At 38.7% G+C, this 15,294-nt stretch overlaps 1 protein-coding gene across 1 annotated transcript in view; it reads left to right on the forward strand.

Annotated features, from left to right (window-relative positions):
* LOC132551937 (tolloid-like protein 1) overlaps positions 1-15,294 on the forward strand; it is a 57,018-nt gene that overhangs the window by 27,382 nt on the left and 14,342 nt on the right. The window contains exons 5-6 of the mRNA XM_060216078.1: positions 6,706-6,884; positions 11,322-11,549. Of these exons, the coding sequence (XP_060072061.1) occupies positions 6,706-6,884; positions 11,322-11,549 (407 nt within the window). The remainder of the gene's footprint in view (positions 1-6,705; positions 6,885-11,321; positions 11,550-15,294) is intronic.

A 15,294-nucleotide genomic window follows, 5' to 3' on the forward strand; every position in this document is an offset into this window, starting at 1 on the left:
AATTATGACTTTGTTGTCAGTGTTTTTCACCAATATATATTGATATAAAACATGAATATTTTGACAAGTATTGGCTACAATAAACTGTTGATACAAGAAAGATAGAACGCGAGACCAGTGTCTTTAATAGGAGTTAATTGCTTTTAATTGGAGACACCGACCATATGTAGTCTCTATTCATATAATACATTGCTCTTATAAAATAGCCAATACCTTTTAGTCATAGTATAAATATTTCGTTCCGGCAGTAAGGTTGGCGTCAGGGTGTGTAAGACGTAGGTGGAAGGCCCGCGATAAAGCTGGTATATGTAAACCGTTGGTACCACACCATTTCTATGTGTCCTAGTGGATCCAGAATCTCGTAAATTAACAACAAACACTGCGTCATAATGCGTATGGTCGACCACGATGATTCCTGAGATTTATTGCTTTGTGTATATGACAAATGGCCTCCATAGGAATCCAACGTAACTGCTGAAAACACCAAGGTCACTGAAAATGTTACGCTCGTATACTATACCTTAATGATTGAAGACATCATTTTCAAACCAGCAACTATGGCTTAGGTTATTTGTCACCTAACTACGACTCTGTACAGAGACACTTCGGTTATATGTCACCTAACTACAAATCTTGTACAGAGCCACTTCGGTTATATGTCACCTAACTACCACTGTAGTACAGAGCCACTTCGGTTATATGTCACCTAACTACAACTCTTGTACAGAGCCACTTCGGTTATATGTCAACTAACTACCACTGTATTACAGAGCCACTTCGGTTATATGTCACCTAACTACCACTGTAGTACAGAGCCACTTCGGTTATATATCACCTAACTACAACTCTTGTACAGAGCCACTTCGGTTATATGTCACTTAACTACCATTGTATTACAGAGCCACTTCGGTTATATGTCACCTAACTAAAACTCTTGTACAGAGCCACTTCGGTTATATGTCACCTAACTACCACTGTAGTACAGAGCCACTTCGGTTATATGTCACCTAACTACCACTGTAGTACAGAGCCACTTCGGTTATATGTCACCTAACTACACCTGTAGTACAGAGCCACTTCGGTTATATGTCACCTAACTAAAACTCTTGTACAGAGCCACTTCGGTTATATGTCACGTAACTACCACTGTAGTACAGAGCCACTTCGGTTATATGTCACCTAACTACCACTGTAGTACAGAGCCACTTCGGTTATATGTCACCTAACTAAAATTCTTGTACAGAGTCACTTCGGTTTTATGTCACCTAACTACACCTGTTCTACATAGCCACCTAGCTACAACTGTTCTACATAGCCACCTAACTACCACTGTTCTACATAGCCACCTAACTACAACTGTTCTACATAGCCACCTAACTACAACTGTTCTACATAACCACCTAACTACACTGTTCTCCATAGCCCTAGATGTTTTATGTCACCTAACTACCACTGTTTTACATAGCCATATAGGTTTTATGTCACCTAACTACCACTGTTCTACATAGCCACCTAACTACCACTGATCTACATAGCCCTAGAGGTTTTATGTCACCTAACTACCACTGTTCTACATAGCCACCTAACTACCACTGTTCTACATAGCCACCTAACTACACTGTTCTACATAGCCATATAGGTTTTATGTCACCTAACTACAACTGTTCTACATAGCCACCTAACTACCACTGTTCTACATAGCCACCTAACTACCACTGTTCTACATAGCCACCTAACTATAACTGTTCTACATAGCCACCTAACTACAACTGTTCTACATAGCCATATAGGTTTTATGTCACCTAACTACCACTGTTCTACATAGCCATATAGGTTTTATGTCACCTAACTACCACTGTTCTACATAGCCACCTAACTACCACTGTTCTACATAGTCATATAGGTTTTATGTCACCTAACTACCACTGTTCTTCATAGCCACCTAACTACCACTGTTCTACATAGCCACCTAACTACCACTGTTCTACATAGTCATAGAGGTTTTACGTCACCTAACTACCACTGTTCTACATAGCCACCTAACTACCACTGTTCTACATAGTCATAGAGGTTTTACGTCACCTAACGTTTGCTACCATTTGCAGTAGGTGGTGTAGATATAACTGTTACCTTGGTAAACCCACTTTACTCTGATGATTTAGATACCTATGGGATCGAAGGATCGTCTGTACGAGTCCAGTGACTGTAGATTCTCGAGAACTAGTGATTAGGGTTCAGTAGGGTGTGGATTAAGGAGGATGACGGAACATGTCCACTATGAGGTCAGTTCTGATCATCACCAGTAATGGGTCTGTCTCAACATTTCAGTCCGTTGATATATAGCTAATGTCACCTGATCAGCGGAGCCATACAAGCTACACCACTGTAACAAATTACCTTGTAATACAAAGATATCTACGTCTGAATCTCTGACCTTGAGATTCGTTATTGGCCGATCGGTGGACATTCCACAAGCACGCGGCGGTTTGTCTTAGCTTGTTTGTTTGTCTGGGAACATGATCTACATCAGTATTCAATTTTGCTCTTGCCATTCAGATTATTAATCAACGTTCAGTTCACAAGCTCTTGCTAGTTATTGTTGACTTAGCAAGCCTCGGTTTATTTATGCTCTAGTTTAGATGTAGTTGACTAACAGGCTCTGGTTAAATTATGCTCTAGTTTGGATGTAGTTGACTAACAGCCTCTGGTTAAATTATGCTCTAGTTTAGATGTAGTTGACTAACAGGCTCAGGTTAAATTATGCTCTTGTTTAGTTGTAGTTGACTTAGCAAGCCGCGGTTAAGTTATGCTGTAGTTTAGTTGTAGTTGACTAACAGGCTCTGGTTAAATTATGCTCTAGTTTAGTTGTAGTTGACTTAGCAAGCTCAGGTTAAGTTATGCTCTAGTTTAGTTATAGTTGACTTAGCAAGCCCAGATTAACTTATGCTCTAGTTTAGTTGTAGTTGACTAACAGCCTCTGGTTTATTTATGCTCTAGTTTAACTTTAGTTGACTAACAGCCTCTGGTTAAGTTATGCTCTAGTTTAGTTGTAGTTGACTTAGCAAGCTCAGGTTAAGTTATGATCTAGTTTAGTTGTAGTTGACTTAGCAAGCCGCGGTTACGTTATGCTGTAGTTTATTTGTAGTTGACTTAGCAAGCTCAGGTTAAGTTATGCTCTAGTTTAGTTATAGTTGACTTAGCAAGCCCAGATTAAGTTATGCTCTAGTTTAGTTGTAGTTGACTAACAGCCTCTGGTTTATTTATGCTCTAGTTTAACTGTAGTTGACTAACAGCCTCTGGTTAAGTTATGCTCTAGTTTAGTTGTAGTTGACTTAGCAAACTCAGATTAAGTTATGATCTAGTTTAGTTGTAGTTGACTAACAGGCTCTGGTTAAGTTATGCTCTAGTTTAGTTGTAGTTGACTTAGCAAGCTCAGGTTAAGTTATGATCTAGTTTAGTTAAAGTTGACTTAGCAAGCCGCGGTTAAGTTATGCTCTAGTTTAGTTGTAGTTGACTAAAGGCTCTGGTTAAATTATGCTCTTGTTTAGTTGTAGTTGACTTAGCAAGCCGCGGTTAAGTTATGCTCTAGTTTAGTTGTAGTTGACTAACAGCCTCTGGTTAAATTATGCTCTAGTTTAGTTGTAGTTGACTTAGCAAGCTCAGGTTAAGTTATGCTCTAGTTTAGTTATAGTTGACTTAGCAAGCCCAGATTAAGTTATGCTCTAGTTTAGTTGTAGTTGACTAACAGCCTCTGGTTTATTTATGCTCTAGTTTAACTGTAGTTGACTAACAGCCTCTGGTTAAGTTATGCTCTAGTTTAGTTGTAGTTGACTTAGCAAGCTCAGGTTAAGTTATGATCTAGTTTAGTTGTAGTTGACTTAGCAAGCCGCGGTTAAGTTATGCTGTAGTTTAGTTGTAGTTGACTTAGCAAGCTCAGGTTAAGTTATGCTCTAGTTTAGTAATAGTTGACTTAGCAAGCCCAGATTAAGTTATGCTCTAGTTTAGTTGTAGTTGACTAACAGCCTCTGGTTTATTTATGCTCTAGTTTAAATGTAGTTGACTAACAGCCTCTGGTTAAGTTATGCTCTAGTTTAGTTGTAGTTGACTTAGCAAGCTCAGATTAAGTTATGATCTAGTTTAGTTGTAGTTGACTAACAGCCTCTGGTTAAGTTATGCTCTAGTTTAGTTGTAGTTGACTTAGCAAGCTCAGGTTAAGTTATGATCTAGTTTAGTTGTAGTTGACTAACAGGCGCTGGTTTATATATGCTCTAGTTTAGTTATAGTTGACTAAGCAATCTCAAACGGAAGGTTAGTATTCTATAAAAGATGTCTACATGGAAGGTCGGTGTGTTCTATGAATGATACCTAGAAGGATATAGACTGAAGGTCAAGATTTTATATATCTAGAGGGAAGGTTACTTGTATTCTACAAGTAAATCTAAAGTTAATATTTTATAAAGGATATAGTGAATGTTAGTCGTCTAGAAGTGTTACGCTTTAGCAATAAGAAATTCAGAGATCCACATTTATTGCAATTAAATGAAACTGATTTTAATGTAAAACACGTGCAATATCATAAACACGTGTTAAACAGATTTCAGTAATACATTGATATGTACTTGCTGCTGGCTCCGTATTCGCGGGAGGCACCATAACTCGGTCTAGTTGCAAGTTTTTGGTTTAGTTTTTATACCAAAGAGAAGCTTATTTCTATATGGTTTGAGAGTGTAGTACACTGCTTTGATTGGCGTGTAGCCAGTTGGATGGGGTTTGTAAACACATTAGAATGTTTGGTCGAGGATGTTATTTATGTATACCTGTACATATTACTCAATCACACTTTGATGATCTGTGTAAGAAATCTGTCAGGACGTAGTTGAGACGGATTCCCTTCATCTGTTACACATGTGCCTTTCATTTCTGTGATGAACAGCAGAATAGAGATTTAATCAGAAGGGCAAAAGTGTTGACCATTAAAGTCAGATAATGACATATTTATTTGATTTGATCAGCAAGTGTTCGCACCTGTTTAAGAGCATGTTAAATTCAACTACTCCTGATTTGAATTATAGTTGTATTGCATAAATACTACCAATAGACTGCTGGACACCATTTGAATACGGAGGCCTTTAGAAATTTTGACTATCATTATTCATCTTTTTTCAAATAATCCGATATATCCATTCAACACTACTAACAGGTCTATGTATATATACACGAGTTCTTTATATCCCACCACTACTAACATGTCTATGTATGTATACACCAGGTCTTTATATCCCACCACTACTAACAGGTCTATGTATATATACACGAGTTCTTTATATCCCACCACTACTAACAGGTCTATGTATGTATACACCAGGTCTTTATATCCCACCACTACTAACAGGTCTATGTATATATACACGAGTTCTTTATATCCCACCACTACTAACAGGTCTATGTATGTATACACCAGGTCTTTATATCCCACCACTACTAACAGGTCTATGTATATATACACACGAGGTCTATATCCCACCACTACTAACAGGTCTATGTATATATACACACGAAGTCTATATCCCACCACTACTAACAGGTCTATGTATATATACACGGGGTCTTTATATCCCACCATTACTAACAGGTCTATGTATATATACACGGGGTCTTTATATCCCACCACTACTAACAGGTCTATGTATATATACACGAGGTCTTTATATCCCACCACTACTAACAGGTCTATGTATGTATACACGAGGTCTATATATCCCACCACTACTAACAGGTCTATGTATATATACCCGAGGTCTTTATATCCCACCACTACTAACAGGTCTATGTATATATACCCGAGGTCTTTATATCCCACCATTACTAACAGGTCTATGTATATATACCCGAGGTCTATATATCCCACCACTACTAACAGGTCTATGTATATATACCCGAGGTCTTTATATCCCACCACTACTAACGGGTCTATGTATATATACCCGAGGTCTTTATATCCCACCACTACTTACAGGTCTATGTATGTATACACGAGGTCTATATCCCACCACTACTAACAGGTCCATGTATATATACCCGAGGTCTTTATATCCCACCACTACTAACAGGTATATGTATATATACACGAGGTCTATATATCCCACCACTACTAACAGGTCTATGTATATATACCCGAGTTCTTTATATCCCACCACTACTAACAGGTCTGTGTATATATACACGATGTCTTTATATCCCACCATTACTAACAGGTCCATGTATATATACACGAGGTCTTTATATCCCACCTCTACTAACAGGTTTATGTATATATACACGATGTCTTGACATCCCACCACTACTAACAGGTCTATGTATATATACACGAGGTCTTTATATCCCACCACTATAACAGGAGGTCTATGTATGTATACACGAGGTCTATATCCCACCACTACTAACAGGTCTATGTATATATACACCAGGTCTTTATATCCCACCACTACTAACAGGTCTATGTATATATACCCGAGGTCTTTATATCCCACCACTACTAACAGGTCTATGTATATATACACGTGGTCTTTATATCCCACAACTACTATCTGCTCTATATATGTATACATAACAGCCATCATACCCCAACTCATAATTATTTGGAGTTAAGATACGTTTTTGCCAAATATGGATTATCATATTAATTATTTGTGTTTGTGTTTGCAGGTGCTGTTCCTTTGTTGGAAAAAGAGGAAGTGGAGCACAAGCGATATCTATCGGAAAGAACTGTGACAAATTTGGAATAGTTGTTCACGAACTGGGACACGTGATTGGATTTTGGCATGAACATACACGACCGGATAGAGATGACCATGTCCAGATTATATACAAAAACATCATGCCTGGTAAGTATGGAAACATTTAGTAGAATCATTCTGACAAGATCATGTATGTTGTGGATCAGCGATATCAAATTTTATAATAAAACACAGAATAACACATGTTAAACAATTACTGGATAATAGATGGACCACGAGATCAGAATAGTTGACGTCGATCAAGGTGTAGGATAACACTTTATTATATAAAGAGAATATTCGTGTGTATGAACAATGAAAGTGTTTCGTTCTTTGATTCTGGATCAGGTTTTAGAGCTTTATAAGACACAGTGAGATTAAGAAGCACTCCTCTGCTGATGATAAAGTTTGTTTGTAAACTACTTTGCTTATGATGCAGATTGTTCACCCCATTATTTATGATGGAGATTGTTCACCCCATTGTTTATGATGGAGGTTGTTCAACCCGTTGTTTATGATGCAGATTGTTCACCCCATTGTTTATGATGGAGATTGTTCACCCCATTGTTTATGATGCAGATTATTCACCCCATTGTTTATGATGCAGATTGTTCACTCCATTGTTTATGATGGAGATTGTTCACCCCATTGTTTATGATGCAGATTATTCACCACATTGTTTATGATGCAGATTGTTCACTCCATTGTTTATGATGGCGATTGTTCACCCCATTGTTTATGATGGAGATTGTTCACCCCATTGTTTATGATGCAGATTATTCACCCCATTGTTTATGATGCAGATTGTTCACTCCATTGTTTATGATGCAGATTGTTCACTCCATTGTTTATTGTGGATTATTTTTCACTGTTAACAGCTGTCCACATTGACAACGTTTTTTATGATACGTACAACTATATATCTAGTGACTTATGGAGACCTACATTTGTATATTCAAGTTTTTAAGTCCACTGAATTAGGTTTGCATTCTTATTATGACATTGTTGTCAAGAAGTGGTAATATGTTCACTTTGAAAGTTTAAAATAACTTTTGATTAACTCTTACCATCTCTTTAAATACATAATTGATAATTAATTCCGTAAGAAGATTTCTTGTTTCAACTTGACAGTACCTTACCCTCTTTCAAAGCGGAGGAACGCTTTTATTGTCTGATTCTGAAAATATTTTGTCAAATAAAAGCGATAGGCGATACTATCGCGGTACGACATGTCAACTAATTAATAAAATCGTTATCTAAAAACCCATACGGAAAAAAAGACTAAAATATTAATCAAATAAATATTTACATTTGAAAAGTACAAAGAGAATAAGACTTAGAGTTCTGGATAGGTCTTTGATTTCACTGTTGACACCCGGCGTGTATATCTTGGGTCAGATCAAGTAACAACATGTTCTCATTGAGAACAAATTTAAAAACATCGAAATCACCAGGCTTACTAACGGTCATCGAAAACTTCTACGTGTCTCTTGGTACAGCGAAGCCGAATACTTCTCAACTTACATTTATCTGTGAGCTGTCCACTGAAAGCATGAAATCGGAAACAAACCCTTGAATATCGAGACATTGCTACAAAGTATTGAAAAGCAGAGTTGATGATATCTAGAAACGGAAAATTCACAAGAGAGCAAGCAAAATACCACGATTATACAGCTTGATAGATACCTATCCCAGTTGTTTCGTTGTAGAAGAATACCGAGATAGACGGCAGATGAAGAAGAGACTGTCGTTCCCATGATTCCATATCAGCTATTTAAACGCAAAAACATAATCAATATATCTGAACGTGAAATTGACTGAGTTGGCAAAGTCTTAGTGCCCTGTTTTGAATCAGCTCTGTTGTAAATTCATCCCCATGGTTCCGAAAGTCCGTTGGTAGAATTTACAAACGTTTCACAATAATGTCAGCTAGAAATTCAATCATTGTCGCAATTTAATCCTCAGTTAACATTTGAGTTCAAAAATTACGATCGTGCTCTTATTTATGGTGTACGTTGTTATCGTCCTTGTTTATGGTGTACGTTGTTATCGCCGTTGTTTATAGTGTACGTTGTTATCGCCGTTGTTTATGGTGTACGTTGTTATCGCCCTTGTTTATAGTGTACGTTGTTATCGCCCTTGTTTATGGTGTACGTTGTTATCGCCCTTGTTTATGATGTACGTTGTAATAGCCCTTGTTTATGATGTGCGTTGTTATCGCCCTTGTTTATGGTGTGCGTTGTTATCGCCCTTGTTTATGGTGTACGTTGTTATCGCCCTTGTTTATGGTGTACGTTGTTATAGCCCTTGTTTATGGCGTACGTTGTTATCGCCCTTGTTAATGGCGTACGTTGTTATCGCCCTTGTTAATGGCGTACGTTGTTATCGCCCTTGTTTATGATGTACGTTGTTATCGCCCTTGTTTATGGTGTACGTTGTTATTGCCAATGTTTATGGTGTGCGTTGTTATCGCCCTTGTTTATGGTGTGCTTTGTTATAGACTTTGTTTATGATGTACGTTGTTATCGCCCTTGTTTATGGTGTACGTTGTTATCACCCTTGTTTATGGTGTACGTTGTTATCGCCCTTGTTTATGGTGTACGTTGTTATTGCCAATGTTTATGGTGTGCGTTGTTATCGCCCTTGTTTATGGTGTACGTAGTTATCGCCCTTGTTTATGGTGTATGTTGTTATAGCCTTTGTTTATGATGTACGTTGTTATCGCCCTTGTGTTATCGCCCTTGTTTATGGTGTACGTTGTTATCGCCCTTGTTTATGATGTACGTTGTAATAGCCCTTGTTTATGATGTGCTTTATTATCGCCCTTGTTTATGGTGTGCGTTGTTATCGCCCTTGTTTATGGTGTACGTTGTTATAGCCCTTGTTTATGGTGTACGTTGTTATCGCCCTTGTTAATGGCGTACGTTGTTATCGCCCTTGTTTATGATGTACGTTGTTATCGCCCTTGTTTATGGTGTACGTTGTTATTGCCAATGTTTATGGTTTGCGTTGTTATCGCCCTTGTTTATGGTGTGCTTTTTTATAGCCTTTGTTTATGATGTACGTTGTTATCGCCCTTGTTTATGGTGTACGTTGTTATCACCCTTGTTTATGGTGTACGTTGTTATCGCCCTTGTTTATGGTGTGCGTTGTTATTGCCAATGTTTATGGTGTGCGTTGTTATCGCCCTTGTTTATGGTGTACGTAGTTATCGCCCTTGTTTATGGTGTGCGTTGTTATAGCCTTTGTTTATGATGTACGTTGTTATCGCCCTTGTGTATGGTGTACGTTGTTATCGCCCTTGTTTATGGTGTACGTTGTTATCGCCCTTGTTTATGGTGTGCGTTGTTATAGCCCTTGTTTATGGTGTGCGTTGTTATAACACTTGTTTATGGTGTACGTTGGTATCGCCCTTGTTTATGGTGTACGTTATTATCACCCTTGTTTATGGTGTACGTTGGTATCGCCCTTGTTTATGGTGTACGTTATTATCACCCTTGTTTATGGTGTGCGTTGTTATCACCCATGTTTATGGTGTACGTTGGTATCGCCCTTGTTTATGGTGTACGTTATTATCACCCTTGTTTATGGTGTGCGTTGTTATCACCCATGTTTATGGTGTACGTTGGTATCGCCCTTGTTTATGGTGTACGTTATTATCACCCTTGTTTATGATGTACGTTGTTATCACCCTTGTTTATGGTGTACGTTGGTATCGCCCTTGTTTATGGTGTACGTTGTTATTGCCTTGTTTATGGTGTACGTTGTTATTGCCAATGTTTATGGAGTGCGTTGTTATAGCCCTTGTTTATGGTGTACGTTATTATCACCCTTGTTTATGGTGTGCGTTGTTATCACCCATGTTTATGGTGTACGTTGGTATCGCCCTTGTTTATGGTGTACGTTATTATCACCCTTGTTTATGATGTACGTTGTTATCACCCTTGTTTATGGTGTACGTTGGTATCGCCCTTGTTTATGGTGTACGTTGTTATTGCCAATGTTTATGGAGTGCGTTGTTATAGCCCTTGTTTATGGTGTACGTTGTTATAACCCTTGTTTATGGTGTACGTTGTTATCGCCCTTGTTTATGGTGTACGTTGGTATCGCCCTTGTTTATGGTGTACGTTATTATCACCCTTGTTTATGATGTACGTTGTTATCACCCTTGTTTATGGTGTACGTTGTTATCGCCCTTGTTTATGGTGTGCGTTGTTATAGCCCTTGTTTATGATGTACGTTGTTATCGCCCTTGTTTATGGTGTGCGTTGTTATAGCCCTTGTTTATGGTGTATGTTGTTATAGCCCTTGTTTATGGTGTAAGTTGTTATCGCCCTTGTTTATGGTGTACGTTGTTATCGCCCTTGTTTATGGTGTACGTTGTTATCGCCCTTGTTTATGGTGTGCGTTGTTATCGCCCTTGTTTATTCACACATTCAACCAATCTGATCTGATATATGTTTCCTAATTGAATTGCACTGTTTAATGTTGAAAGCTATTAATGTAACACCGCACCGTAATATATCTTTTCATGTTCATTTTCAGGTCAGGAATACAATTTTAACAAACTGACAGAAAGTGAAGTGAATTCTCTTGGAGAGGAGTATGACTATGGAAGTATCATGCACTATGCCACCAACACATTTGCCAGAGCAACCTATGTAGACACTATCCTGCCGAGGCAGAAAACGGATGTGTATCCAGAGATAGGACAAAGAGTCCGTCTCAGTTCCGGGGACATAAGACAAGCGAACAAATTATACAAATGTCAAAGTAAGTTATCACAAACAATTACATCAAATTATACAAATGTCAAAGTATGTTATCACAGACAATTACATTTAATGTATTTTTTGTAGTTGTAGTTTTATAAAAAATGTTATGATAAAGGTGTAATTTTTTCAAATTAATTTAGGAGAGGACCGACATAAGTGTTATCAGTGTGTTGCTTTTGAGCTGTATGTCGTGGTTGTAATTATGGAGATATACACAGATGTTTGGTGTGTTAAATTTGTTAACTGTCATGGAGACTCGGGCAATTTTAATCTAATTGTGATAATGAATACGATTATAGATAAGACTTTCTATAGCTCAATATTTCGACATTCCGTAATAAGATTTCAACTTTAACTATCTACTATAGTAAACAAGATAAGACATGTTAAATTAAACATCAAACATGTACTCTGGAGAACCTCACAATATAAGACATCTTAACTTAAGAGTGTATAGGTCTTGCTTCAGTAGTAGTTCTGACTGCTTCAGTCATTGTTTTAATTGAACGACAGTGTAATTATTAAGCTGTAGTCGAGGTCGTCACTCGGATGTTCTCAGACTGATTAAATTAAAGCTCTGCATGGTGTGGTAGGATGGTGAAGGTTTGTGTCCAGAACCCCCAACAGCGTTCTATCATCAGCAATGGTGTGTTAACTGGCAGTCATTCATCATCAAACTCTCATCCTCTTTAACATGTACCTACACAGCAGGCGAGCTACATCATCTGTTTTGACAACCTTAACTCACACTAAACCACGTATGTCACACCTGATTAGTACTAGCTCTCTAATACAACAGTCGCTCCCAAAACATATTCTGTCTGTTTAAAATAAATTTCAAATCATTCTGTCGGTCGCTACCATGTCAAAAACATATTCTGCCTGTCGGTCCGAAGTCAAAGCCTCATTTTGTCTGTCGCTCCCAAGTCAAAAACTTATTTTGTCTGTCGCTCCCAAGTAAAAAACAAATTCTGTCTGTCGCTCCCAAGTCAAAAACGTATTTTGTCTGTCGCTCCCAAGTAAAAAATACTTTCTGTCTGCAAAAGCTTCAGGTTTTTACTGTTGTGAAGATTATGTCGGGAGGAATGGTGATAAATGTTGCATCCTGACGTATTTGTTGCTGCAGAGATTTAAATAGTACGTTAGAGTTAGCATAGAACCGCTGAAACTGCGACGCCAGGATGACATGATCACAAGTAAAACTATCTGCGAAGCCATTCTACACCTTTAGCATGTCGATACAGTTCGTAAGTGGTGCGCTCTAATCCACCTGACGTGTGGAAGGAAAGGTTCCGTATGAGTCAGCACACCTTGTGTATCATTTCAAACACGCCTCCTGATTTATTGATGGAGGATATGATCTTTTTTAAACGATCATTAAGTAACAAATAAAAAGGATGATATGTGTATGATAAAGGCAGTGGCGGTGACGTAGCTGAACCAGATGTTGGAGTCAGGATGGGGTAAACATCCCTCTAGTTTGACTGACTTAATTGCAATTTAAACACGATGTTTTGCGGATGTAACTGCACCGACTTACACAGAAGGCGAGAGATAAATCATCGTTCAATAAAAGTGTATTTGTCTCAAGTAATCAGAGCAGCTGTTTAGTTTCGTATGAGCGATACGATATAAACTTCAAAACTCAATGTTACTTACCATCCTTTGATAAAACTGAAGAGCTGCTGTTTTAGATGTCATAGGGGTGACTGACTTCTGTGAACTAGGAATGTTGAATGAAAAAGCAGGTGGGGTAAGGGAGAGGTGGTAATCGGGTGAGAAGATAGGGATGGGATTCAGGGAGGGAAACTAATAGGGAAGAGAGTCAGAGAGGGAAAGTAAAGGAAAGGGGGTCAGGGAGGGTGGTTATAGGGAGGGGAGTCAGGGAGGGTGGTTATAGGGAGGGGAGTCATGGAGGGTGGTTATAGGGAGGAGAGTCAGGGATGGTGGTTATAGGGAGGGGAGTCAGGGAGGGTGGTTATAGGGAGGGGAGTCAGGGAGGGTGGTTATAGGGAGGGGAGTCAGGGAGGGTGGTTATAGGGAGGGGAGTCAGGGAGGATGGTTATAGGGAGGGGAGTCAGGGAGGGTGGTTATAGGGAGGGGAGTCAGGGAGGGTGGTTATAGGGAGGGGAGTCAGGGAGGGTGGTTATAGGGAGGGGAGTCAGGGAGGGTGGTTATAGGGAGGAGAGTCAGGGAGGGTGGTTATAGGGAGGGGAGTCAGGGAGGATGGTTATAGGGAGGCGAGTCAGGGAGGGTGGTTATATGGAGGGGAGTCAGGGAGGATGGTTATAGGGAGGGGAGTCAGGGAGGATGTCTATAGGGAGGAGAGTCAGGGAGGGTGGTTATAGGATGGAGAGTCAGGGAGGGTGGTTATAGGGAGGAGAGTCAGGGGAGGTAAAAGTTAAGGGAGTCAGAGAGGGAATATTAAAGTGAAGGGAGTCAGGGAGGGAATATTAAAGTGAAGGGAGTCAGGGAGGGAATATTAAAGTGAAGGGAGTCAGGGAGGGAATATTAAAGTGTAGGGAGTCAGGGAGGGAATATTAAAGTGAAGGGAGTCAGGGAGGGAATATTAAAGTGAAGAGAGTCAGGGAGGGAATATTAAAAAGGGAGTCAGGGAGGGAATATTAAAGTGAAGGGAGTCAGGGAGGGGATGAAATGGGGAAGGGAGTAAGGCATGAAAGGTAATAGGAAGTGAGGTGTGAGAGAGGGATATGTTTTAGTCGTCTGGCATTAGCTGTATTTTTGCATAGTCATTAGCACCTGTTGTCTGCACAGGAGTGAGCTCAGCTCCAGACCAGACATCAAATACATGCTTTACAGCTCACCTGCTTTCTGTTGGTAAATCAAACATAACACGGTCGGTCTTCATTATCAGACAGACAAACTTACTAAACAGGTTTGACATATGGCTGACATAATCACTCAAGAAATCTTCTGGGTATAGTCAGGTGCTAGAGATCATTTATATATCGAGATACATACATTACTAATATAAGTCGAGATAAAGAAATTACTGATATGGTCGAGATAAAGAGATTAGTAATATTGTCATGCGATAGAATTTTTTTATATGTCGAGGTACACAGATTACTAATATGGTAAAGATCAAGAGATTACTTATATGGTCAGGTGACATGGATCGTTCATATGTCGAGATACGTAGATTACTGTTATGAACGGTTTCAGATGTTACCGATATAGTCGCAATAGAAAGTTCACTTATGTCGTCGTTTCTCGTTAGATAAAAAACATGTACCAGGATAGATACAATAGTCTTATTTTCTTAATATGCGTTTATATACGTACGGTAGATATTCTAGAGAACATACAACATTATAGACCAACATGTACGGTAGATATTCTAGAGAACATACAACATTATAGACCAACATGTACGGTAGATATTCTAGAGAACATACAACAATATAGACCAAAATGTACGGTAGATACTCTAGAGAACATACAACAATATAGACCAAAATGTACGGTAGATACTCTAGAGAACATACAACAATATAGACCAACATGTACGGTAGATACTCTAGAGAACATACAACATTATAGACCAACATGTACGGTAGATATTCTAGAGAACATACAACATTATAGACCAACATGTACGGTAGATATTCTAGAGATATTCTAGAGAACATACAACAATATAGACCAAAATGTACGGTAGATATTCTAGAGAACATACAACAATATAGACCAAAATGTACGGTAGATATTCTAGAGAACAT

Source organism: Ylistrum balloti, unplaced genomic scaffold, assembly GCF_031769215.1.
Source record: "Ylistrum balloti isolate Yb309-2 unplaced genomic scaffold, AGI_CSIRO_Ybal_v1 Utg370226, whole genome shotgun sequence".
NCBI classification, from domain to species: domain Eukaryota; kingdom Metazoa; phylum Mollusca; class Bivalvia; order Pectinida; family Pectinidae; genus Ylistrum; species Ylistrum balloti.